The sequence below is a fragment of the Phyllostomus hastatus genome, unplaced genomic scaffold (assembly GCF_019186645.2).
Source record: "Phyllostomus hastatus isolate PE091 unplaced genomic scaffold, TTU_PhHast_1.1 phas_scaffold_501, whole genome shotgun sequence".
Lineage (NCBI taxonomy): Eukaryota > Metazoa > Chordata > Mammalia > Chiroptera > Phyllostomidae > Phyllostomus > Phyllostomus hastatus.
The window spans coordinates 40,724,304-40,751,802 of NW_025334033.1; the positions used below are offsets into that span (position 1 = coordinate 40,724,304).

Genomic DNA, 27,499 nt, shown 5'->3' on the forward strand with positions numbered 1-27,499 from the left:
AACAGCCATTGGAGCCAAAGCAGACTGTGCTTTCCTTTGGAGGGTCTGAGGAGAGGGGAAAGGGTGATACAGCATTATCTGGAGTATGGATAAAAATTAGCTGGAAGCTTGTGTCAGCACTGAAACATTGCATTCCCAAGATACTGTAAAAATGTTATTCACTTACTACTTATTTGATAGTGATTGAGTTCCCAGTGATTTTATGCTGTTCTAGCCTGATTTTTAGATTTTTCAAAGGCGATTTAACACTTACCTCATTTCTCGTGCATCAGAGTCTTAACAGTTTGACATTTTATTGTGTTCTGGGAGGTAATAAACAGATATTTTTATGACCACGAAGTAGGTTTGGTGAATTCTTATTTAAATTCCGTGGGACGTAGGGTTCTACCAAGAGTTTGACAATGACTATTTAGTAACAGTAGTCTCCAAAGTGGGATGCATCCCACCGGGGTATATAAGGTGGGAGAAGTTATTGAAACTTACTATTAAGTATTTTTATTTCATCTTTTAAATATTTCTATTATATATTTTATAATATACTTATGTTAGTATGGTATATATGATTGTTATATGTTACTGATATTACATGTATATAATTTCTAAATAAGCACACAGATTTTAGAGATACATGCTCAAATATATTTTTACTGCTATAAAGACGCTGTCAAAAAAGTTTGGAGATTGTTGCTCAATAAATATTAATTTCCCTTTTCCTTCCACTTTCTCCTTTCACCCTTGGCAGAGAAGCAAAGAATTGAGTTAACACCTTGATTTGTGGCAATGTGAATAAATTATAGCTAATTCCAGGAGCTTATGCCGTGTCTTACTGGGACTACTTTTCCTATTTGGCCTCTTATAACGCCATATATTTTTTAATCACACAAGCTTATTAAACATGGATACAAATGAAAAACAGACTTGTTATTATGTTGGAAATAATAAGTTGCTCATGCATCAAGACTTTGACACACAGGAAGTTTGAATGAATGAGTAGAAAAGTTTCCAAGTTATTAAAATGTTCTGGTGCCTGATTTATTCATTTGCCATACCCCTAATTCTAAGGTGGGTGAAGCTCCTTTACTTCCTGGGGCCTGAAGAAACAATGTGGTTTCCTAAACTAGGCATTAAAGCAAAGCTAGAAATATTTGTTTTCCGCAGTGCTGGCAGTCATGCTAACAAGTTGCCCCTCTTTGGTTAGGATTCTCCCAAGTTTTCCCAGGCCTGTTTGTCTACCTTTATCAAGTTAGAAAGTTTGAATGACTAAATAATTATGTGTGATTGAATAAAAATAGTGTCTTTTACACTGTCTTTTAAAAAAAATATTTATTTTTAGACAGAGGGCAAGGGAGGAAGAAAGAGGGAAACATCAATGTGTGAAACATCTCATGTGCCCCCTACTGGGGACCTGGCCCACAACCCAGGCATGTGCCCTGACTGGGAATTGAACTGTCGGCTGGCACTCAATCCACTGAGCCACACCAGTCAGGGCCACACTGTCTTTTGAGAACAGTTCAAAGATTCTTCTGTATTTACCAATTGGGACATTTTTTTGAACTGAGGGCTCAGTCACAGAGATTTCTTAGACATGTAATTTTCTAAGGTTTCCTTTCCTATAAAGAAGACAATGTATTTTGTAATATTAAAGTAATTTTGAACCAGGTAATATTTTCTCTCCCTTCCTGCATTTGTTTATGTGTTTGTTTCAGGACATATGTAAATGCTGAATACATAAATAAGCCTTCCCTATCTGTAATTCCTTGATAACAGGGATAGAGTTCATTGTGCAGATGTGTATAACAGAGCAGTCTTCCAAGGTCATTCTCTATTCTGATATCCTTTTGGCAATGAGTACAAATTTTTATTCATGTAGACTTACTTTTCCCTCACAGTTTGATTCTATTTTAATCTAATTTGGGCAATTTAAAGTAGGAAGAATAGAAAGGAGAGTCCAAAGCCCAGCACTTGTAAAGGTTTAAGATGTGTAGTGAATGATGAATCAGAATGATGAATCAGTTGCATGAAGACTCAGTTGTTATGTAATAAATAGTGGTAAAACTTTCAAAGATAGCAATTGGCAGTAGGTCTATTTTCATCCAGGGAGTGCCCACAGTTCACCTCTAAGAATGGTTTCAAATAAATTTGAACAAAAGTAACGTATTTTTTTAAAGAAGAAGAAAAAAATATACAAATTATCATAGGGTAGTAGCCATGATCATACTAATAGCAAAAGAAAGAAAGAATAAAGAAAATGTAGAACACAACTCAGCACGTATTCATAAAAGACAAGTAAATGTGTTTTTTGCACATGTAAATGTGAATATACTGAAGCAGTCAAACCAAAGGTCCTCCGTTTTGTAGTGAAGACAGAAAAAAAGCTGCAGCTTCCCCAAGCTCTGTGCTTTAAGAATTCATCACTATAAATAAATTCTCTGTAAGTTAAATACAGGCCTGAAGGGCTTTTAAATTGTCAAAGATCCTGCCGCATCATTTGAAAATGACTTCTCTAAAATAACAATAATAGATCCCTCTCAAATGGCTTGTCTGTATTTAGCATAGGCCCACACATAGGAGAGAAATCGTAAAAACACACAGGAAAGAAGGAAACTCTGGGGACAATGGAATTAATACTTTTGTTTTTAGAAATTTGGACAAGACACACAGGCCCAGGCCATTTCTCACTGGAACCAAGGCGGTGGCTGGTTTTCCTGGACCAGCAGCATCCCCCCAGGATATGATCAGGGCTTCTGTAGGGGTGCAGATAGAAGGCTTTTGTGGGGCTGCGAGAGGAAAAGGCTGCGGATTGGGGTTGAGTCCTGCACTGGCTCCTGGGCAGAGGGTCACGCAGCACTCAACCAGGCTGTGCCGAGGCCTTTCCAGGAGAAGCCTTACTGCCTCCGTGTCCAGCAGCTGGCAGGGGTTGGGGCTTGGTGGGGTGGTCTTGGGCCAAAGCCTTCTTTATCAGGTCTGAGCTACTCACACTACATTGCAGAGCTTGAGGCCAAATCCCGTTTCCTTGGGCCTGAGCTCCTGGACTTCCAAAGGTGGGAGGCTTCGCCAGATGCTTGGAGCCCCAGCCCCTTTTAGAGCAACTCCCAGGACGTGTCTTCGAACCTTCTCAGAGGAGAGGAAACTTACTGTGTCCCTGCCTCCCGCCTGGCCTGGCCGAAACCAAACCTAGGGGTGAGGCGGGAGCAGAGGGCAAGTCACAGGGTCTTGCAGGACGGGCTCCGACCTTTGGATCATCTGGACTCAAAGGGCCACACAGGGGCCGGGGGTCCCCAGTGGGCAGTGTGGACACTTGAGGCCCTTAGGCTCCATACCCTTCAGCAACCTGCTGCGGACTGTTGCACAGTGGTCTGTTCCGGTTGCCTCTGCAGGTTTGGGTCCTAGATGGAACGCAGCTGCAGCTGCGTGTTCTCTACTGTTTGTGGCCCAGCCTGGCCACCGCGGCGGCCGCTGTATCCATGGTAGCCTTGGTGCCATGGAGGAGCCCAGGGCTGCCACTCAGCGGTACTTGGGGCTGGTCCTAGAAAAGCTATGCAAGGCTGTTGCAGCATTGCCTGGAGATACGAGAAAAGGCCCTAATCCCATGGGAATTGCTGACATGTGTAGCATTGTTGAATTTTTTTGCTCTCGAATTATTATTTTTTTTTTTTGGAGAAGTTTTCGAATGATTAGAAGCCGGCTTAATGTGGAGAGAAAAAGCTTGCTGTAGAACTTTCTATACTAATAAAAGAAAAATGTAAACTATTTGAAAAACTCAGCCTTACACAGAAAAAGTATGAAGGCTGAGTCATTAAAGGATTCTAGCTTTGAGAAGGAGTTAACAGGAACTCAAAATTTGGAGGCAGCCTGAAAAGCCCAACAGTTCCAAATCTGAATTTAAGGAAGAAGGACTCTTTCTAGAAGAAGAGTTAAAGGAAGAAAAATCTCAACATTCTGAACTGGATGAATTGGTGGTAGATATTTCAAAAAGGATACAAAGTCCTTATAAGATGAATCAGAATCACTCAAATCACAAGTAGCTGAAGTCGAAACAACCTTCAAAATATTTCAAATGTATGAATAACTTAAGATAGCTATAAAAGATGCTTGGAGTGAAAATTCCCAACTTCGGGAAAGCCAGAAACAGCATTTACGAGAATCTGAGGAATAGAAAGAACAAGTGAATAAACTTAAACAAAGTAACATTTAAAGACTCCAAAGTATATGCAAAACAAGTTCTATGTGATAAAGCAAATCAGATCAAGTATCTCATCAAAAGATGCAAGATTGGGCTGCTGTCCTTGGAGAAGACTTAACAGATGGTAATTTGGAATTGGAAATGAAGAGAGACTCAGAAAAACGGTGCACTCTTAATCAGCCAAAAGGGGCTTTGAATAATGTTGATTCATGCTTCTAAGTTAAAGGCTTCTTTGAAAACCCTAGGAGAAAGAAACCAAACGTAACATTGAATTAACTGAAGTAGACAAAAGAAAGGAAGAGCTTACAGAGTGTATTAAAAATCTCCAGACTGAACAAGTATCTTTGCAGTCAGAAAATGAGATGAACGTCTTGAAAATGAATCAAAAGCTTTGGCAAAAATTTAAAGTAATGAGTGATCAAGAAATGAAATCACACTACAGGAAATTAACAGAAGAAAATTACTTGTTAAGAGAAGGAAGGACAACTTTCTTAAGCAGATGAAAATACCAAGCATGCAGCTGAAGGGCTGGAGACCTCTAGAAAGTGAGCCAAAGATCTTGAAAAATTGGAGGGAACCACTCATTCTTAGCGAGGGCAGATTATTTCCTCTGGGAAAAAAAGCACATGATTGGTTGGCAGCTCGGACTACTGAAAGAAACCTCAGTGATTTAAAGAAAAGCCTTACTTCAGACAAAAATTAATTGAAATAGACTTAGATTTGAACTGTTAGAAAAAGATCTTTATGTTCTTGATATTCCAAACACAAAATTTGGCAGAGAGCATTCCCCATATTGTCCCTCACCATTGGGTCAACCTTCATCTAAAACGAGCGTTTTTCTCTCATGATGTACATTTCAAATCGAAATTCCTCTTTGGGATTTGAATCTGCTTGTTGATGTCAGCCAAACCTCTAAGAATTTTTATAAGTTTATTTGAGCCAAACTGATGAAAATTGCTGGGAAGCAAAATGTCAACATACTTCGAAAATGCTCCAGAGCCGGGTGGTTTTGCGCCTTATTTACATAACAGTCAAATGGAGGGGGGGGGGTGCGTAAAGGGGACGCGTGGAATCCATTGGTGATAGATTAGGGAGGTGGGAGAGAGCGAAGCAGGGAAACCTCTGGGATTGGATACTATGTAATGAATAGACATACCTTTTTTAAAATATATATCAGTGGGTATAGGATAGTTAACAGTTTACAATTAACATGATAACAATAACAATGAGGGGCTTTGTGGGCTTTGCTCAGGTGGGAAATTGTGCCCTGAGGGGTCTGGAAAAAGGAAATTACCCTGACATTCCTGTTACAGTAGATGCAAAAGGACAATAGTCAGGCTTAGTTCAGGTAAAGACTGATCTTTGTCAAGGAAGTAGGGCAGGACTGCCAGTCATGGCTAGCATTTAGTTAGGAAGTTATGATTTCAAACCATCCTATGTGGCTACTTTAGGTCTCTTGAGTATGTAAGGCCCACCATGGATCCCTTACAGGGGCCTGTCAGGTTTAGTATGTGGCTCCTTTTTCCAGTCCACAGCTTTACTCCTGCTTTTAAAAAATGTTACCAACTTTTATGTGCCTTCTATATCAATGCTACATTTTTGTTTTGTTTTGTTTTGTTTCAGGTATTTGAACCATGTCAGAGCTGCCTCTCCACAGGACCTTGCTGGAGGCTATACTTCTTCTCTGGCCTGTCATAGAGCGCTACAGGATGCATTCAGTGGGCTTTTCTGGCAGGCCCGTTAACCTTTATTTCTTCTTTAAAAGATTTGGACTCGGGAGCAGAACGAGGGAGCCTGCAGAAGTAAAGCAAACTTGTAAAACTGCAACCATACGCAGCTGCACAACAGTCCCACCACAGCAGCTGTGTAAAAGTGTTTATGGAGAGACTATTTCAGAACTGAGCTGAGCGATATAGTGGATAAATATTCGTGGAAAAAGATTTATTTTTTACTTATATTTTTTGAGAGGGATTATAGCTGGAAGCCTCATCTGATGGGAGATATGAATAATTTACCCATGTATATTTGAGGTTGACAGGCTTGTAAAATCTTTTTAAAAATAAAGCTAGACTTTATGTTAAGTTTTGTGGTTTTTCTCTTATTACAGTGTTTCACTTGAACACATTATAAAATGCCACTTTGAATACGACATTTAGTGTTAATATGCAAGTCTATTATTTCTTCTAATAAAATGTTCCTTTTTTTTCCCCTCCCAATGTCTTCTTAATACTAGTTCAGATAAGTGGATATATTTCCTTCTACCAGCAGGTTATGGCAAGTAAAACCTGACCTGTGATAATGTCACTCTCTTAATATTAAGGACTCAGTGCCTGTTTTGAGCAGTGGAATGTGAGACAAACCTTGATCAAGGTTAAAGTTTCCAGCTGTGAACCACACTCAGGATAAACTAGGGAAGAGTATTAACCTGCTTTAATGACAAATGCAAAGAAGTAAGTTAATAAAATTTAATACTTAAATGAAGCCTTTCACCTCAAAAGTGAACTCATTTTATGATGAAACCCTGGGGACTGTGGAATGGATACACTTTAAATGAAATTTCCTTATGAGACTCTGATGTAGTTTCTGTTGAAACTTCAAAGGCTTTCGGTATATCCATGATTTTGCTTGAAGAGTTTAGATGTGGATAAGATGGATATTTGTAGGATCTCAACCTTCTATTACTCTGTTCCGTAGACCACTGGGTATGGGTCAGAGTTTCTCAAGCAAATTAAGGGATTTCCTACCAAATCTCCATTACAACAGATGTTAATTTTATGGGTGGAAAGTTATGTGAAACAAGGTTGCTTACATTAGGTTGAGATATCCTTATTTTACAAATCCATCTTATTTGACTAAACAGGCATTAATTTTAGGAATGCATCTTCAACTTTAGAGTACTTCCAACTATCTTTGAAAATTGAGAAAATCGGGGCATCAAATAATTGGGTAGGCTAAGGTCATATACACAAATTAGTAAAAAGCCAGAACTAGATAACAGGTTTTTTGTTTTGCTTTTAAGTCTAGATTTATATATCTACTGGTATTCCCCAACTCAGGATTAGTATTTTCAGTAAAATGTATACATCTATTCAAAGAACAGGGAGAATTTTAGACATAACACTAATGCTTTGCTCTACTCAGCTGCCAAAGTTAGGTATCCAGTCTTTTAAAAATAAACACTGTTGCTAGTTCTCAATACCTTGCATGACATATTTAAATGGAATTAGCTAATTAATGGCATATTTCAGAAGCTTTGAGACTTTTGAGCCTACCTTCTTATTGTGGGAATTGCCTGCACTTGACTTGGCAAATAAAGTCCAAAACTTTTATATGTTTATATATATTTCACCCCTACTATTGCCATGTTTTGTTCAATAGGCAGAATTAGAAGTTGTTAAATGATCGTATTAGATCAAAAGGAATGGTGAAAGATAACCTAAGACAGCAATTGATTAAATAACAGAAGTATTCTAAATTGATGAGGTTATTCCCTATTCTTCCAGTGATTTCTCCTCTGAGACAAAAGGTTGTACAAGTCTTTCCACTACATGAGTTAAGTCTTTTAACATTTTAGAACAGGAGCACAGAAATATAACAGCCAGCTATTGCGCATGTGTCAAGCACCATGCTTGCTGCTTTGTGCGTTTTCTAATCCTTACAGCTGTGCTGGTCTTGTTTTCCCCACTTTAACAGATAGAGGAGCTGAGCCATAGGAAGGGTAAGTGACTTGCAGAGTTTGGATTTGAACCCAAGCAGTCAAACTCCAGAGTCTATGCTCCAGAGATGACTGTCAGACTCCCTCCCTTGATACCTTTGTAAAATCAAGTCTGAGTAGGAAACTTCTTAAGACTCCAAGAAATTTTATAGATCAAGTGTCTAGTTTTTTATGATATAAATGACATCAATTAAATAACCTTGAATTCGTGAGAGGAGTTTAAAGAAATTCGTTATGTAGAACATGGTTATTAACTATTACACTCCCATTTAAGCAGATGTGAATGGCACTGAATATACTTACATCATGGTTAGGATGCATTTTTACTCAGTATTCCTTAATTTCATTCAACAAATATTTGATCTAAGCTTCTCTTAGAAGTAGTCTTTAGGATGTCAACAGGTGGTCAGATAATCATTTCAAATTAAGCCCACACAAAACTCGTCAAAAATTAACAAAATTCAAAAAGTGTATCTGATAAGCTTTCTAACTGTGATTTTCTAGTGGATTCATTAAGAATTTAGTTACCAAATATCACTTCTAGGAAGGACATAGATTTAAATAATGAAATAATGACATGTTCATTTATCCACACTGAGGGGAAAGGGAGGGGTTAAAATGTTAACAGAAGCATTTAAGCAAGGATTGTGTTCTCTTTACAGCTGTATGCTGCATATTTTGTCTAGTTGAGGAGGCAGGAATCCTACCACTTGTACAAATAAGAACACCATTTGAACCCACACTCTACATACAGCACTAGAAGAAAATTTTATTCCTACTTGCAGATTCTATTCATCTAGATAAGGAGAGGGGGAACTGTTGACCCCTGGACAAACCCAGTTGCTGCCTGCTCCTGTATGCTCTGTACGCTAAGAATGGGGTCACCTTCAAGTTTGAAAAAAGCCAGGATTAATAAACTTTTTAACATGTGACAAGCATATGAAATTCAAATTTTAGTGTCCACAAATACAGGTTTTTTTGGAACATAGTGTTTGTGTATTGTCTGTGGCTGCCTTTGGGCTACTCCTGGCAGAGTGAGAAGCTACAGATCTTATGGCTTCCAAAGCCCAAGATACTATCTGGCCCACTACAGAAAGTTTGCTGACCACTGACCTACTTACTTCTCCCTGGGAGGGCAGGGAGGTTAAGCAAATAAGTCCCAAACTAGCAATCCTTGGCTGAATTAGCCCTCAAGCTCTTACAGAGGACAGGTTGGGTTGAATTTCAAAACAGTTTAAAGTGCTTTAGATAAGGAATAAAGACTCCAATTCATTACTTTCCTACTACTTTTTATTATTATTTATTGTCTTCATCTATTTATGTTACCTGCCTGGACTCTGAAGGCATTTGAGTTTGTAATTCATGACTTGGATCAAGGCTCCTCAAACTTGCTGTAAGGCTGGACAGGACATATTTTAGGCTTTGTGGGCTAAGAGGCAAAATTGAGGGCATTAAAGTGGGAGCACTTACATAACAAGAGATAAATTGGTACATTCTTTTAAATTAACAAAAATTCCAAATATAACAGTATATTTTTTGTAATGCCCTTTTTTGGAGGAACAACATTCCCTTTAATCAAGGTTCCAAATGTTTCATCCTATTAAAATCATCTGTAAATTATCACCTGTTAATGGTTATTTGCAGAGACTTTACACACTTCACCTTTACATAAATGTCTTTTTAACACAGATAGATGCTGCCTACTACTGATACCAATCCAGAAGCATATGATTCTAAGCATAGTCATCACTTGGAAGGAATTTGTAAAACACTTACTATTCTTCCCTTGGTATCTAGTTTTTAGCATGTTATTACACAGAGAATTACTGACTTTCAATTGAAGATTAGATGGAAGCTCTATTGTAGTTGAATGTAGTTTGAAATAGGGAAATTTCCTTTGCATTTGCACCAAGGTCCCAAAAATGCTGAACTCAGAAAGTATATCCACTGCTAATTTGTGTGAGGGGGAAGTCTTCATTGTCTTAGTATGAGTTGGTAGCATGAGAAATGCACAGCACGGGATATTGTGATTCAAACGTCTGCTGCAATGACTACTGCAGTGTGTTTTCACGTTATGTTTGCTAAATCTTTAAGAAATATTATGACCTTTAGCAAAAGCTAATTTCTAAAGCTGTTCAGTGTTCTAAGAATAGTGTTTAAGGTTGTTTCTTCTTGACCCTGATCTCAAAAAATATTGCAGTCAAATTTTATAATTGCTAAGCAAAGCAAATTTAAATCAAGCAAGTCAGGAAATTCAGCTCCAACTTCTGACAAAATCCAAGAACTACAGAAATGTTCAATTCCATGAAAACAAATGAAGTTTACCATTGACACTACTGGTGCAGTAACATATGATTAAAACATTTTCTATACGGTACTTGCTGGTGAGATAGTGAATAAGCATAGGTTTTAAACACCTCACATTTTCACAAGCTTTGTACATTTCTCCAACTAGGTCTTACCACCATCAGAACATCTTAGCAGATCCTACTTCAGGTAGTACAGAGTTAGTTTTCTCAACTTCTTTGAAAATACTCACTGGTAGGTGTCTCATGCAGAGTATTCAGGGGCTAATTCTTTAGAAACTTCAAACTCAGTATCGACGCCTCAGGTAAACAGGAACTAGGCGGTTATTTGTAACATCTGTCAGCTCATGATTTGCCCTGCCAGGCATGGTGTGCTTGTCCCTGATCTGAATAATCTAATGGTTATTACTTTTATAGTTATACCAGATAAGAGGACCACATAAAATTTAGCTACAGTCTTTAGCTAAGGAAAACTGCACAGTATTATTAGTGCTTTCCTAGTTGGCATGCAGTTACCCTACCTTCAAAGTCTACTCTCCCAAGAGACAGACATATTTAAACTTATTTAAATAATTTAGATTATAAAATGATAGTTATATAGCATAATTATAACATTAATAAAAATGTTTAGTAGACTTTATTTCATTTAAACTTTAATTTGATAATCCTTGATTTATAAGCTAGCATAGCATGGGTAAAATATAACAGTTCAATACTAAGGTAACTTAAATGCTAAAATTTTATGAAATCATACAAATTACATTTCACTACATAATGATCTAGTGGGGAGATGGCGAAAACATTTCTAATAAGTGATTTAAACCATTGTTTTTTCTTCTGAAAAGGCTTTGTCTGTCCTCTGGCGTTTAACAGGTGGAGGGTCTTCATGACTCTCTGTAACAAATGAGAAAACCTGTATCAAATAAGATACTTAGCATATGAGAATACTTTAAAAAAGCAAATAATATAGGCATTTTAAAGGTTTTTAATCTATTCTATTCAACTTATATATGAAATAGTAACATTCTTGTGGATTTATTATTTCAATGAAATAATCTTATACTTTGAACAGTGTGACATACTAAAATTTGTTACATTGGGAGAAGCTAGTCGCAAATGGCAAGGGGTCCTAAATTGAAATATCTAACTAGAATTAGTTGAACCTATTCCAAACTTAATAAATAACATATAGACTAAGAAAGGTACATGAAAGATACTGTAGTTTACATTTTCTTTCCCAGACATTGCTCACCTAGCTCTAGGGTGTGGTTCTTGTAGAGTACAGCAGCAGGGACCCGAAAGGTGATGCACAGCATTTCCTTGTTAGGGGCCACATTTCTCACCAGGTGAACCGAACTGCACGCATGCAAGGAAATGCCTAGCACAGCTTCAGCTTGCTGCTGCACATCCTCAGCAGGACGAGCGTCTTTGGAAAAGCTGTAACAGTGTACTATGGGAAGGAGCTCACTGCTGCATGGCTGCCCATCCAGAAGTGATTTGAAGGCACTGAGAAACTCAATCGCTTTTGCTGGTAAGTTCATGACAATGTGCACAGAATGTTTTTTTTCTTTAGACAGTGGTCCCAGCTGCTGCATTAACTCTTCTCTGACCGGTCCTTGAAGGAAGTCTTTCCCATCCAAGTTAAAGACTTTTACCCTTTTTTCCACTTTATTTAATGTACAGTTGTGCAATAGCCATTTATAGGATTCAGGATTGAGATCATTGGCAAATACAGTGCAGTTTTTCTTTGCTACTGGAATGGCAAAGGGCCCAACCCCAGCAAAAACATCAAATAGGACATCTCCAGGTTTGAGAAGTTCTGTGATGCGGCTGTGTTCTGTAGAGAGACGGGGATTCCAATAGACTTTTGAAAAATCAAATTCATAGATGTAGTTGTTTTCTCGAACCTGAAAAACATGTTAAGCTCTTGGTTAATTTGCCTAGTCTGAAATCACAGCCGCTGTTGCAGGTAGATGCACCCATGCACACACACATATTTCAATTTACTACACTGTTAAGAGCAAATTACAGTGCATTTAAAGGCATTTTAATTAGAATTCTGGTGTTTATGCTGTACTTGAAGCCAGTTAATATCCTGCATTAGACTTTTTCATGAGAAGTCATCTTTTCAAAGTCAAGTGACTTCCTATCTCATCCATCCTAAAGGGCCATGAAATGGTTCCCAAATCACATGAGGAATTTTTCAGAGAGGCCAATTGACTGGCTGACCTGAATGAGAGAAAAAAACCCTGTAATTTGAAACACACGACATGTATCTTCCTGGTAGGTAGCTAAGTTGCAGACAACACTTCCACACGGCAGACAAGCTTTCCTCATTTTATTTTGTTTGTAAGAGGGAGGCATGATAGATGTGTCATGTACCATTCAATATTCAGATATTTTGCTGTTTTTAGGTAGTTACTGGGACTTTGCAAGTTTCATACCTATAAATTAGAACCAGTGTACAGAACAAATCATTCTCCTATTTTATTTTTTCCCAATTTTAATTCATAAAAAATCAAAGGCCAGAAAGTCCTATAAATCTGGTAGATATATCTTCTACATTCTGCTTTCATGGACTTTAATTCCGTATTTGTCCATTCCCCGCCCTGCCCCCTCCAACCACATCAGATGCCATGGCGATATTATTAAGGTTCCAGAGTTAGAAATGTTTCCTCATGATTCTACCAACTAAGTCTTTCTGGGGATATAACCTGGGAAGTTTAAATATGTCTTGTGACTGCTTTTCTTGAAATCTCCTGTCTACTTTCTCTTTTAAGGTCCTTAAAGTGAGGCACAAATCTAATTTAATCCTTCTGATTTACTTCATGCTGTCTTTGATACCTCACTCCCTTAGCATTAATTTCTGCCAAATCCACTTTTGGGAATCATTTTACTCACAATATACACATATAGTATTTAAATTTTGCATGAGTCCTAAAGTTAAAGTTAAATGTTGTTTAACTTTAAAATCCAATGCTATTTGGAACACAGAAATTATACTAATTTTTAACATTTATTTTATGATAAAATTACTAGGTATAAAATATGTCCTAAGAACAAACATTATGATTTAGGGAATCAATGGTCAGGCATTCATAAAATTACAGAAGTTTCTCAGAACTTTTAGATTTTCTCTTAAGGATGACGATGTTGTTACCTGTTCCCTAAGAGTCAGTACCAGGTGAAGAACATGCACAATGCTCAATCAGCACAACCAAAGGGTATGCCTTAATGCCAGCTGAAGTAAACACTGGTATTACCAAAGGATTTACATTCAAATTTCACTTCCCATGGCACGCCTCATACATTATACACAAGCAGTAGGCAGTGGGGGTTTGGTATATGGGGAAAGACCATAAATGGACTCTGCAGCCAGAAGCCTGGCTCCAAACACCCTGCCCAGTCATTCCTTGTTACCTCATCTGCATAAAGAGGATATTAACATTAACTATCATTATCTTGTGGTCTTCTTAAGATTTGTTACATTTCAAGTGTTTAGCTCAGGGCCTAACAGTGTCATAAATGGCATTTTATTGGGTTGGCTGAAAAGTTCATTTGGTTTTCTCCAGCCATATAATGGCTTTAGTAGTGTTTAATTATCTTTAACTTCAGTGGAAACAATTTTGTTAGACTGCATTGTGACAGCTGTCATATCAGTGTGCATTAAAAACATCAAAATTGGTGAATTTTTGGGTAGTCATTTTAATATTGAAGATGGAAGAAAATACACAACAGTTTTGGCATATTATGCTTTATTATTTCAAGAAAGGTAAAAATACAACAAATGCAAAAAAAAAGTTTGTAGAGGCTATGGAGAAGGTGCTGTGAGCGAACATGTCAAAAGTGGTTTGCGAAGTTTCGTGTTGGAGATTTCTCGCTGGGTGATTCTTCACAGTTGGGCAGACCAGTTGAAGTTGATAGTGATCAAATCAAGACATTAATTGAGAACAACTAACATTATACTATGTGGGAAATGGCTGACATACTCAAAATATTCAAATCAATAAAGTTACTGATGAGAATGAAAAATGTCTTTTATTTTATGGAAAAACCTAAATGGACTTTTTAGCCAACCCAGTAACATTCTAATACTATTAAGTTATGAAGAAATAATATTATACTTAAAATAACATGCATTTGAATTTGTGTGGCCAAGAATCTTAAAAAATAATTACTGTGCATACAATAAACTCTGTTCTGAGTTTAACAAAGTCCTGTTTAAAAGACATGAAACAGCCCTGACTGGTTTTGGCTCAGTAGGTTGGGCGTTGTCCTGCAAACCGAAAGAAAGGTCACAGGTTTGATGTATCACACAGCTGGGAATGTGAAAAAGGTAACCGATCAATGTTTCTCTTTCTCTCTCCCTTCCCCTCTCTCTAAAAACAAATAAATAAAATATTAAAGGAAATAAATAAAATCAAAGATATGTACCATTCTAAGAGTGGCCTTTGTTATTAAAATTTTTGTCAAGTTATAAAGAAAGTTTAGCCTATTTTCTAGCTTGGGTGCAGAATTTCACATAATGTTGACACATCATTATCTAAGATTTTTAGCTTAAAAAAAGTTTATTATACCTAGCAGTCCAAAGGATTTTGGTGGTAGAGGAGTAGAAAAGTATCTTATATAAGGAATCTGTTCCTATGTATTTTAAATTATTTTTCTTTGAAATGGTTGTGTCTTTCTTATAAAAGAAATATGTAGTCAGTAGAAAAATATAAAGATTATAACAAAGGTCAGCAATAACTACATCAAATAAAAATATGCCCACTGTTAACATTCTGATGTATGTGCACATTTACATAGGTATTTAGTCAAAATGGAACTATGTTATATCCTTGCTGCTTTGATGCTTTACCTGTGAATGGCAATTTTAATAAGTATGGAGTTAGATAATCTTTAACGATGGACTTCCACTGTATTGTTAAGTCAGAATTTAATCAATTCTCTACTAATGAACTCCATTCATTTATTTTGTTAATATAAAAATAATGGCAAAAAAACCCAGTATATCCATCATTACAGTTTTCTTTAATTATATCCTTGGGATAACTTCCTATAACTGGAATGCTAGGTCAAAGGACACACCTATTCAAAATTGCAATGTATTACCATACACTCTTCCTGAATGTATCAAATTTGAACTCCCATCAATTGTATAAGTAAGTGCTTACATTCTCACATACTGAATACTGGGTATTAAAAATATTTTAATCTTTGTCTTCTATTCTGATTCTAAACATTAATCTTAATATACTAGGAGACAATGAAATACTCCATACCTTGGTCATCATGTTTTCCTCGCCAGATAGCACTTCCATTTGGAAATTTCGGTATGTGTTATCGATATTGTTGATTTTATTTACTGCTGAGGTGATTCCTGGATTTTTGTCAATCATAACTTGGCCTAAAAGAAAAGATGAGAATTTGTAACAAAAATTGCCTATTGGTGGCAAAAGAAAAACTAAAACTGTAAATACAAAATGGAAATGAGCTTTTTTGTTGTTTACAGATAAAAACTGCATTTAGTCTGTGTAAAATGGCATGCAATTCTAAAAATTCAACAGATTACTAAAACTAATGTCTGACAGCCTCCAATACAAACACACAAAAAATGTATGGTACATTTTTAAGGAAACAGTTTTGAGGAGTTTGGGTCTACCTAATACTTTTTTTCCATGTTTTTTACTAAATCTCAAATGTACCGATACTACAGTAAGCAAAAGGCAGACCATAGGGAACCGGTAAAGAACAGAAAGAGCTGTAAGGCCCTTGGCAACAAATGGTCTCAGAAAACACCAGCCCTGTAGCCACTGGCCTCAAACCAAATGTTTATTTTACACTGTACTTGAAACACATGCCTACACTTTGCAAATATATACCAGCAAAATAATGTTTTCAACTAGATAAAATTTTCATTTACTTACATTGTTCTTTTTGTCAAATATTTGCCACAGCAGAAAAAGCTACAAAGGTAATAAATACACCAGAAATAACATATTTGATGCCTTTTAATCAAAGTCTACTTTTTATGTCAGCAGTTAAAAAGTCAGTAAGAATCTACATCTATCTCATTGCATGAGGAAAAATAACTTGATTTGTAAGTTAGTAAAAAGTACTCAATAATACAGATATGCTGAAGTATAACCAGAACTTGTCTAATTTCTCCAATAATTAGATACCTGATTTTGAATATGATATCAATAAACTCTATTTAATCATTGTTCTAACCCTGTTCTGCTTCAGGTATCAGAACTCAATTTTGAAAATACTTAAGTTAGTTTGAAATAAAGAATCAAATTTAAAAGAAACCTATTCTGAAAGTCTATAATAAAAGTTTAAAAATTGCCACTGTATGAAACTGTTTCACTTTTTTCTGAGTGCCCCCTTACGAAACAGAGTTTAGAAAACAGGACTGACAAACGTAACGTTCGAGTTATGACAGCAATAAGTCATAGGAAAGCCTAGACTTGACATTTGTACCCCATCATAATTACAAGGATCTGCTTAAGTATTTATTATGTTTCACTATGCATTATCAGTCCTTTCCATCAATAAAACAAAGGAAGTGTATAACAGCCTATTTCTGAAATCGTACTCATGCAAAATACTGAGCACTATATTTTAAAGCTGAAAAGAATTCCCAGAAGTTTTGACAATTACTCTACATTAAAATAATTAATCTTGAGAATGCATGGACATCAAATATTCATACAAGGACAAGGGCAATTTTGATTAGTTGGTACTCCTCTTTTATCCCAAAGAATAAAGGGTCCAGGCTCAATCCTGCAGCTATAGCGGTACAACATACACAAGCACTGTTCCCGAAAGACTCAGAGCACGAGAAAACAAAGTACGGTGCTGATAGAAGAGGCTCAGTTAGTTGAATCCATGAAAGTCTGAGTAAACACTGTCTTGCATTTTTTACTATAAAACACTCAAATTTATGAAACTCGCCATTCAACATAGTCCTGAGGCTTAATAAGGCCTGTGTACCAAAGTGACAAGTTGCCAGAGAAATCTGCCAAAGCAAGTGATTCAAGTGTTATCTATGCTTATGCACTGTGTACACAAAAGCTTGACCTGCTCCGTAAAGCTTGCTATGACTCTGGAAAGGGTATTCCAAAATGGCCCTCAAAAGAGGTGGTTTGTAGCTTAAGACCCAGCTTAAACTTTGAGAGATAAAATGTCCTGCTTCTGCAATTTGGCACTTAAAAAGACCTAAAATCAGAATTTTGTAATTGCTTTCTAGTACAGGAATATTACTAAGACATACCTACCAATTAAATGCTTGAAAGGTAGCTGATGATCTCGAAGGTTCAGGTGGGCAATATGTCCAATCCTGCTAAACCCTGAAGTCACATCTTGACCTTCAGGAAGCACAGCTCTTAAGATTTCTTCTGACTTAAAGTTTTCATAAGTTAGTTCCAAATCATATTTAGATATCTGTGGACTGACATTAAGCTGCTTTAAAATACTGAGTTCTGCTTCCTCAAAGGAATCACTGGTAAGCATTTTATAGGGATCCAACATAATTAGTCTACCTTCTTTATCTTCTGGATCGTCAATCACACGTTTTATGCCTGGGCGCTGCAGTGCTGCTCTTTTAAGGGATCGAAGCAATTTATTGACAATTTCTTTCCTCACTTTAAGCACCGGGATGGTGACTGTTTTTTTAAAAGCTGTTCTATCAAGTTTTGTCATTCCTCGAACATCAGAGGGTGGTGAAAACAAGTCTGAATCTCTCTGACTTGTTTCTCTTTCAGGCATGGTTGAGAATCTTCTTCTTGGATTCAGTGAGAAAATACTAGGTGCTCTGTTAAGTTTCTGGGTCAGTGATGCATGAGCTAGTGGGATCAGTGATTCTGATTCAGTTACTCTACAGCTTTCCAATTTGAGAGGTCTTCTTAAGAATCCAAATGGCCTCCATAAGATCCTTAAAGAAAAAAAAGGTATTCATTTAAAAACCATAAAGCTACAAACCAATCTACATGTTCACAGTAGTTTTTGGTAATGAAAATCCAAATACTGTTTTACATAACCTGCTAAATGTTGGTAATTAAAACTTTTAGTAGTGTGTGAGAAGTGAACCATCTTTCCCAGGACAGAATGACATTTTTCATAGTGGTAAACAATTAATTTGCACTTTCAACCCACCTGCTGCCAGGATGAGGCTTAGTGATCTGCCAGCCTCCTTATCTATATACTTAATGAACCTCTCCACTCTCAATTTGCCACAGAATACATTTGGAACTCAAGAAGGCTGAGGTTTGAGTTAAGGGATAATCTCTAAATGAAATGGTCATTATATTTACAGCTTTATTAATGACGCTATTTCTTAGGATATTCTTGTGGGTGCTTATTGTGTCAGATGCTAAGCTAAATGCTTAACACACACATCCAACTTGGGAGGTGTGTGGTATCGCACCTTCATTTTGTAAATGAGTCGCCCAGTCTCCTTGCTGTTAAGTAGCTGAGCAAGGATTAAAACTCAGGTCTGACTTCAGAGCCTGTTATTAACATACTGCTCCACTGCCACAAACTACCCTGTAACTAGAGGTTTCAGTATTTGGAGGACGAGGACTTTACTGAGTGTTATATACACATGCCATTAAGAGTATCAGTTATTCACTTTGCACTCTGGAATACCAAAGAAGTAATTGTAAGAGGAAAGTCTCTGCCCCAAACCCTGTAAAGCAACTATCAAACTTAACAGCCAGGGTTCAAATTGGGTCTAGCAGTTAACCAGCCGTGTGAGCTTGGTACATTACTTAATGAGTTTCGGCTTCCCCCACGTAAAATGTGGCTAAAGGATTAATCAGAAAGCTTCTGAAAAGAATAAACAGATTCCTCACTATCCAGCATTCGGACCTAAGCTCAGAACCCGGGCTGATGATGAGTGACCTCGAGACGTTTCCTTGCCCAGGCAGCGCGAGGCGGAGAGCAGCCCCAGGCAGACAGGTAGCCTCAGCCCCTGCGAAGTAAAAAGGGCAGCGCGGCCGCCACCTAACCAAGATCATCATCCTAATTCGCGTTGTCGCTCTGCACCTGGCCACACGACCAGATCCCTCACCTCATGCTCTGGTGCAGCTCGGAAAAGGGTCTCTAGAGGATGGGTTGGCCCTGGATGACATCATCACTGTTCGCCGCCGAGGAGAGAGCGTCATTAGGTCGCGTCGATTCCCTCCTTTCCTGCCCTGCTAAGGTACTGGAACCCGGAAGGACCGGGCCCTCAGCTCCGCCTCTGGCGGGACTTAGCGACCGGAGGGCAGGGATAGTAGCTCGCAGATGGACCTGGTAGTCGGCCAGCGAGCGGCATGCAGGCGCCTTGGGGGGTCATCAACGTGGAGCCGGGCTGGTACGTCTCTTCCCAGCAGCCCGAAGAGGCAGGGGAGGAGGCGGAAGAGTTGAGCCCGTTGCTAAGCAACGTAAGTTGGCTTCCCTAGCTGGTTGGCGCAGTCACCTGGCTCCCCTGAAGTGCCTGCCAAATGAGATTGGAAAAAGAAAGAGAATGGCATGGGAAGAGGTGCATGGGGCCTGGGGCCCAAAGGTAGCAGCGGAGATTCGGGTGTGATCCGGCGGAGTTCATGAGTGTGATAGTAGCCTAACGTGCCCTAGGAAGAAAAGCTGGCTAAGGTGCAGGCAGGCTCAGGTGGAACAGGTGCAGCGGCATACACTACCGGAGTAACAGCCCCAGGATTATGTAGATTACTGCTGTTTGTTGAAATCTTTGTCAGCTTCCTATTTTCTCTATCAGTCTTGTGAGATTTTTCCAAGAGTCACAAAATTTTTCTTTCCTCGACTTAGTCACTGGGGCCCTGTAAACATCTTAATACAGAAATCCTTAACGGTGAAGGAGGAGTGGAGGTGGCCTAGTAACAAGTACCTAACGTTTCCCTGACCCTAAAGCCTGTACAATGGGCACTTGACTTTTTAACTCAAGTCTCTAGACTGTACAGATTCTAGGACTTTGTTCCCAAATACTATTTTGGGAAAGGGTGTTTTTAGGAATATCCTTGACAGAGCAACATGAATTGCTGATTATACTGTCATTCAATATATTACCATCCTCTTAGTTGGACGGACTTAATTCTTTAAGTATATGAATAGAAATTAGTGTTACAGTGCTAGTAATTAGAGAGCAGCAGTTGTGCACATCAGTCTGGATGTGACTCAGGGACTCTTCAGTAATCACATGAGCTGAGGCCATCTGGCTGCTCTCCCTCCCTTCCCCATTCCTGTCCTGTCCTAATGTTTTGCAATCACAAGATCCTGTACTGGGGGAGACGATTTTCCTAGGAAACTATAGTCCTTGAGCTGTGCTAGTGGGAGGTGAGACAGGAAGGAAGGGAAACCAGCCAGTGCTGACTGAGCAACTAATGTGTCACACGATGCCTGTAGTTTGCAGGAGATTTTTCTCCATTTCTTGGTGGAACACAAATTCATCATCCAAACATTTGACACTCTGAAATTTGTGTGCTTACAGGAACTTCCCAGACCAGGATCTGTTGGTGTTTCATATGGTTTTTCAGTGTTGAATTTGGTGAATGCCATCATGGGAAGTGGCATCCTTGGTTTAGCTTATGTTATGGCTCATACTGGTATCCTTGGATTTAGGTGAGTTGTTTATTTCACCATTGCTTTTTCTTTTCCATTTTGATAATGAAATGAGAAAAATGAGATCGGTACCAGGCTGGTGTATAACAATTTTGAGTTAAATTATTTTGGGGGTTTTAGCATTTTCCTGCTACTCTTATATTATTGCTAGTCTATAGCTTGGATGTATGCTATCTGGGTAATATTTTTATCCAAAAGTGTGGCTAATTTTTAAAAATGGAAACTTGATCTATACTCATTTATAACCTTAAGAAGTGACTTATTTGTGTCAAGTTGGCCAAAGTGAATCAGAATTTATCAACTGTGCAGATTACTCATAAATAACAATTTTGTGAGTGCAAGTAAAGCACCTAATCTTTTTATTTCTGTGTAACTCCTCCCCTGTTAAGTAGTCTTGTTTTTCTTTCTGAGTCCAGACGCGTTCCATGCCTATTTCTTTTGTATATATACGAGGTCTGTCCAGAAGACACCCTGCCATGTAATATGAAAAATAGAGACATTTGTTGCAGAAGATATAAAAGAAACATTGTACATAGGACAATGATGCCTCAGTCCCTTCCAAAGTAGGCACCTCACATGGTTCTCCGGATCGCCATCAACTGCCCTGTCGTATTTTCCTGAATCTCATTGATGGTGTGAAATCCCTTCCCTTTCAAAGGTGGTTTTAGTTTTGAGAAAAGCCAGAAATTGCAGGGCACCGAATCTGGGCTGTAGGGGGGCTGAGTCACTGGTTTGATTTGATGTTTCACCAAAAGACTCTGCACGAGATGTGATGCACGAGTGGGTGCCTTGTTGTGATGAAGCTGCCAGCCGCCAGTTGCCCATAGCTGCAGCCTTCTGGATCATTCAAATAGTTACCACAGAGGAATGTTCAAGCTTAATGCAAAATTTGATGCAGATTCATTGCTCTACTTGCTCAATAATTTTGACTGTGATGGCCGCACAATACACATGCTCCCTCAACGGTGTCTACCACCCACTGACTAGTATAGTGAAGTTGTTGTTGTTCATGCATGTACATTCCAGTCCACTCTCCTTGGCTGCCAGGTTACATCTATGTCATGCGCACCTTTCTCATTATGTTAACAAGGGCTGAACTTTTTCCAGAGAGACCTAGTAGGTATATATTTTTAATCTTCACATCAGGATATATTTTTACTGATTTTTCTTTTTAGAGAGAGAGAAGGAGGGAGAGAGAGTTAAAGAGGGAAACATTGATTGGTTGCCTACCATAGGCACCTCAACCTGGGGATCAAACCTGCAACATAGGTATGTGCCCTGACTGGGGATCGAACCGGCAACCTTTTGGCATATGGGGTGACACTCCTGCCAGCTGAGCCACTCAGCCAGGGCTGCGCCTGTTCCTTTCATCTTTCAAGACTCTGCTCATATGACAGTTTGCCCAAAATAAAAGACATTCCTGGCTTTTATGTGTTCCCATAGTACTGTGTATATTCATTTTGTTATTATCATGTAATACAGTGATTTGTTTGCAAGTTAGTGTCCCCACTAAACTCTGAAATCCTTTAGAACTGAGCGGTATCTTCAGCATCCAGCATGATGGCTAAAGGAATGCACAAGTTTATTTTGTCAGTAGAAGCAGACCTATTTTATTGGGAAATTTAAAGTACACAGTCTCATTTAGGTTTTTTAATATTATTTTTTTTATTAAAAATTTTTTTCAAATTATAAGAGAAAGCTTCTTTAGAAAGTTACAGAGGTGGTAGAAGTGAGCCAGCTGGGCTGCACGGGCTCAGGAAACCAGTTCCGGGAGCAGAAGAAGGGCCCTTGGTGCTTAGGAGAGAGAAAGGCAAAGGTAACCCGCCTGGGGGGAAGGAGGGGGAAAGGAAGGACCTTGGTTTTTTGGATTTTGAATCTTGATAAACAAACCAACTTTTAAGGGACTCAACTGGCTTTTATTATGGCCCATATTCACAAACTTTTGTAATTTTAAAACTTTAAAACCGTATGTGACACCTTAGGCAAGCCATATCACAGGACTTAATTTTTGGTTCCCTTTGAAAAATCATGTTTTATACTCCATGGTCTTGCATACAGATGTATGCCACTGAAAGTGTGCTCACTGAGTCCTGTCACACATCACACTTCCCATTTGGTGACACCAAATTGTTATTTTGTGAGGTCTCTGATGCTAGTTTACTGGAAAGTGTAACCTCTCAGTTTTGCTACTTGTTGAATATTAGCAAGTATTGAATGGACCACAAAGTCAGAATTTCTTTAAGTGTTGGGGGACTCCACTGGGGACAGCTTTGTAGAAGCTTATTCTGTCAGTATCATCCTGAGAATAGGCCGGGGATTGTACAGGTGGTTTCTTTTCCCATTGTCGGTGGCAGGACCCCAATTCCCACATTGTACAGTTTTCACACTCTGTTATTAGAAGTGTGTTAACTGCATGGACGGGGGATGTTGGTGAATGTGTGTGTGTTTAATAGATGCTAGGAAATTCGGTCTTAATTCAATATTATGAATAAAAGATATGATAGGAAGGCACACATCATTCTAAGGGGAGGGGTGGAGGGAAGTAGAAAGGTGAAGACAATGAGATTTTGCAACTAAAACTTTTGTTTAGACTTAGAATAAGAAAAATAGTCATAAAAGGGAAATGCTGCAAGATTATGGAATGGCTGAAGCAGCAATCAGCAGACGAGTGGTAAACTAGGAAACTTGTTTTTACTTTAAATAAAGTTTGTTCTTTCTGATTTCTTTTTTTGAGTTTAAAAGTGGTATATTTTCACTTAAATAAAATTTGGTAAATACAGAAAAGTGTCTTCTTATTTTCTTTAATGATCGTGATCCAACTACTCAAAGACAGTCCCCGTGAGCATTTATTTAAATGTGAAAAGTTTGTGTTTACAATGAGATACTGTTAAAAATTCTTTTGTATACCCTTTTATATTTTAGTTTCATGCTGCTGATAGTTGCTCTCCTGGCTTCTTTCTCAGTTCACCTCCTGCTTAGTATGTGTACTCAGACAGGTGAGTAAAAACATTATGCTGATTCATTTGATGAAGCAGCCTCTTGAGACTGTATTGCCGTGCCAGATTGGATGTCTCAAACCTGATTTCCAGTGGGCACACTCTATTATTAGGTAGGGTGGTTGAACTAGAGAATTTCAAAAGGTCAGGATGCATAGAGTTGACTGTGTTGGGGAATATCTAAGGACAGGATGGGAGGAGGAAACTAGCATTCTTGCCTGCCTCTCTCCACAGTACAACATAGGTTTCTGGGTGAGATCCTGTTGGGGGAAGGCCCAGAAGGGAGTTCCAAGTATCCAAATCTTATGCTTGCGGGAAGCAGTAGACAGGTGTTCGTTCCGGTCATATGTTCCCTAGGGTGATCATTTTCTCAAGGAGCCTACCTTCCCAGATCCACCACTGCCTTCCCTGTCTCCTCTCCGTGTGCTGGACAGAGGTGAGGGTGGCGGAGTTGGGATTGTGGGAGGAGAGGTCACTGAGCTTTGACTTTACTTAGTTTGTATTTTCACTTGCAAGTCTAGAAAAGGTAGTTTTTTGTAAGCGACAGTTTATGTAATTAACGTGTTTATGTACTTTTCCATTTGGAGAACTTTGTTATGCAATTCATTCATGTATTGAATAAGTTCTTTTAAGTTGTAATAAAAAGGTACAGTATATTAATTACAGAGCTGCTTTTATAAGGTTTTTCTTTTGGCATTAATGGATATTTTGTGTCCATCAATCCTGGTGTTTTTGTCTTTTTTGTCTTTGGATTAGGTCAGTTATGATGCCAAAATAATGAGTTTAATATTTATATGGGTGCATTCACTTTGTTCCAGCTGGTTTTGTAGTTTGCAAATTTTAAGATGCATGAGAGATACCTAAAATAAATAGAAATGGAATTATTCTGGCTGAAACAGGTGAGAGATACCCAAAGGTATTTTATGAGGATCTTAAGACTCTTCAGAATCCACAGCTCCAGTGTGTTTTCCTAAAATCTGTCCAAGCATCAGACATACCTGCAGATCTTTTTATAAATGGACATTTCTAAGTCTCAGGGATTCTAATTCCAAGAATCTGAGGTGGGATTCAGGAATATATTTTTAACGAGTCTTCTAGGTGAGTCTCTTGCAAAACCGGTTTCTGACCCATAGTTTAAAGCTGTAACTGTGCCAATGCCAGTGGCCATCCAGCCTGCAGGTATATGCCCCTGCTTTCTAGGGGACTGGGAAAACTGCAGGCAGATGAAAATACCAGGAAACAATGCAAATGGTAACCCAAAAGAAACAAGTTGTTCACAACGGCACCCCAAATACAGGAATAATAGCATTAAAAGAATTGTATTTGTAAATCCTGCAACTTGACTGGAATTTTTATGACATCTTTTGAAATTTCAATTCTTTTTTCTGAAAAAGTTATTTTTACTTAATTGTGGTAGTTATCCACTACTTAAGAAGTTATTTTATTATGGATTCTACCAAAAAGATTAATGCCTGAATCAACTATGTGAATTATGTTTTCACTAACTAAAATTTGCGTTTTATTAATTTTCACTACTTAGGAGTAACATTCAGTTTATGAAGATTTCCAAGTAAGGCTGAATATATTGTTCTCCTTCAGTTCATCTATATTTAACTTTAAAATTCTGAAGCTGTTCTTCTCTGTAACTTTGAGGTATATAAAATGACAGGGAAAACTCCTGGTTTTCTTTCTTTTCCTATGATTTTTATAGCTTACTTGGTCTATGAACTTACTTCTTTGTGGCTCTTCACGCACACTGGGGCACCTGTCTTTTGTTGATTGAGTTCCTTCAGTCACTGTAAAATTTCCTGTGGAGATAGACTTCTAAAAATACATACATACTAGAGAATGGCACGTAGCTAAATATTTTCCTCAGTTCATAGAACTATCATAAAGGAGTATTGTGCTGAGGGAGAAACCATTGGTCAGAGAAAGGGCTGTCATAAGTCTTTGCAAAATAACTTCTTCATTTCCTTGCCTGCAGGGAAAAAGATGAAGAGAAAGTTTTATCTTTATAAAAATAAAAGACTTTTTCATATGAAATTCTGCTGTTTCAGATTTTAAATAAGGTTTGAGGCCTATTGGGACTTTTCCTGGGAGCTGAGGTAGCATATAAGGTACTTGAAACTCTCTACTTAGTTTGTCATCTGTAAAATGGTAATGATAATGCTTTCCTTTGGGATTGTTGTGAGCATGAAATAAAACAATGTATGTAAACTGCCAGGTCCTTGGTAAATGTTAGCTTTTATTATTGTGAGTTCTCATTGAAGCAAACTTGTTTCTCACACTGCTGTCTGAGAAGTAGTTGGCTCATTGTGAGTCTTTGGAAAAATTTCTGTGCTTTGGGAATAAACTCAAAGTTCCCCTCCTCTGGCTTCCACACTCTTATCACCAGGGTGGAATGAGAGTTTTAGAACTTGCATGCTTTTGGTCAAATCCCTACTCCCTAGTCCTCAGTCCCCACTACTCACTTCATTGTTATCATTATTTGCCTTGAGATCATTTTGATGAACTACATTATACCATTTATCTCACTTCCTGTCAGTTGCTTCAAGAATCCTAGATTGTCCTTCATGTTTTAGACTCATCCCATATGGCTCCGTCAGCCATATTCCAACCTCATTTCCTGCTCCTCCCAGACTCCTGAGGCCCTCCCACTTTGCTCCCTAGAACTCACGATCAATCAGCAGGAAAATTCCTGGGTCCTCAGCTCTTACCCAGGCGTTTCCTCCACTTTCCTACTTTAAGAGAACCTAAATCTTTTCTGAGAACACCATGCTCCTTTCAAGTAGCCATTCTTTTCTCTTCCATGTCCCTCACACTAATCTGAAGATGACTTTCAAAAATCTTGGGGAAAGTGATTTCACTACAGAATTCTATACCCAGCCAAATTATTATTTGAATGTGAAGGTGGAATGACATTTTCAAAGAAGCAAGGACTCAAAAATCATCTCCCATATACCCTTACTTAGCAATGAAAGATGCCATTTACCAAAGTGAGAGTAACAGAGGAACCAGAAATCAAGCCCCGGAGAGAAGTAAAGGGAATTTCTGAGTTTCCAGGACAAAAACTGAGCAGCAGATCTTTGAGAGCCATGTCCAGTTAGGACTGGTTCTTTTTACAAAGGCACAGTCGGCCTTCCGGTCCAGGCTTGGCCTCAGGGTTGGGTTCAGGATGGACACCCGGGAAACCCTTTTCTTTTTCTTCTTCTGAAGGTGATGCCTTTCTCATTTCTTTGTCTAGCTCTAATTTGCACTCACAGTACTGAGTAGGTTAGCATCAGGCCTGGCTGCTAATAAAGGACTAAGAATCAAGTAGTGGGAGGTAGAAACAAGGTATTATCAAGGGGAATAACATGAAGAAACAGGCCAAGGAATGTGGGAGTTAGCACTGAGAGGAGCTGCTCTCCAACTAACTGGAGAATAATGGGAAGGAGCTGTCTAAGGGTGTCTTGCGGAGGTTTCCGGCATGGCCACTGGGTTGGTTGTAGTGTCATTATTGGAGACAAGAAATCAGCGGGAGGTGTTGGTTCAAAATAAAAATGAATTCACATTTGAATATGTGCACTTCGACGTATATCTAGATGGTCAGGTCATAGAACTAAAGCCCAGGATAGAGGTTCATTTATCTGTTCAGTACCCTTTTATTTACAGAGCTAAGTAAGACTCACTTCCCTGAAAA

The 27,499-nt window shown here is 38.4% G+C and overlaps 3 protein-coding genes and 1 pseudogene across 8 annotated transcripts in view; 3 read left to right on the forward strand and 1 right to left on the reverse strand.

The window, feature by feature from the left end:
• The window catches only part of MNAT1 (MNAT1 component of CDK activating kinase), a 166,607-nt gene extending 160,343 nt beyond the window's left edge, over positions 1–6,264 (forward strand). The window contains exon 8 of the mRNA XM_045822770.1: positions 5,807–6,264. Coding sequence (XP_045678726.1) covers positions 5,807–5,927 — 121 coding nt within the window. The 3' untranslated portion in view covers positions 5,928–6,264. The remainder of the gene's footprint in view (positions 1–5,806) is intronic.
• Positions 3,482–5,031, forward strand: LOC123808245 (annotated as a pseudogene).
• Positions 6,265–9,170: 2,906 nt separating the features above from the next.
• On the reverse strand, positions 9,171–19,415 carry TRMT5 (tRNA methyltransferase 5). Of its 3 annotated transcripts, none has more exons than XM_045823305.1 (5): positions 19,278–19,415; positions 17,749–18,140; positions 15,487–15,611; positions 11,457–12,111; positions 9,171–11,098 (listed from the first exon to the last, which is right to left on the reverse strand). In XM_045823305.1, exons 1-5 carry the CDS (start codon positions 19,280–19,282, stop codon positions 11,022–11,024), a joined length of 1,254 nt encoding a protein of 417 aa, XP_045679261.1. In that variant the 5' UTR covers positions 19,283–19,415; the 3' UTR covers positions 9,171–11,021. The 3 variants fall into 3 exon arrangements, with proteins under 3 accessions (XP_045679261.1, XP_045679259.1, XP_045679260.1); XM_045823303.1 differs by having other exon boundaries at positions 17,485–18,140; XM_045823304.1 differs by lacking the exon at positions 19,278–19,415 and adding an exon at positions 18,362–18,484 and having other exon boundaries at positions 17,485–18,140.
• Positions 19,286–27,499, forward strand: part of SLC38A6 (solute carrier family 38 member 6) — a 64,241-nt gene continuing 56,027 nt past the window's right edge. Inside the window, exons 1-3 of one of the 4 annotated variants that reach the window (XM_045823307.1) lie at positions 19,286–19,409; positions 20,691–20,821; positions 23,744–23,817. In XM_045823307.1, coding sequence (XP_045679263.1) covers positions 19,317–19,409; positions 20,691–20,821; positions 23,744–23,817 — 298 coding nt within the window. In that variant the 5' untranslated portion in view covers positions 19,286–19,316. The other 3 variants (XM_045823306.1, XM_045823311.1, XM_045823308.1) reach the window with 3 other exon arrangements.

Excerpts from the sequence above, each read along its gene's own strand:
- TRMT5 (XM_045823303.1), bottom strand. Across the intron at positions 15,612-17,484 it reads ACCTTTCAAGCATTTAATTG|GCCAAGTTATGATTGACAAA; the intron begins GTAGGTATGTCT and ends CTTTTCTTTTAG. Across the intron at positions 12,112-15,486 it reads AGGAAAACATGATGACCAAG|GTTCGAGAAAACAACTACAT; the intron begins GTATGGAGTATT and ends CATGTTTTTCAG.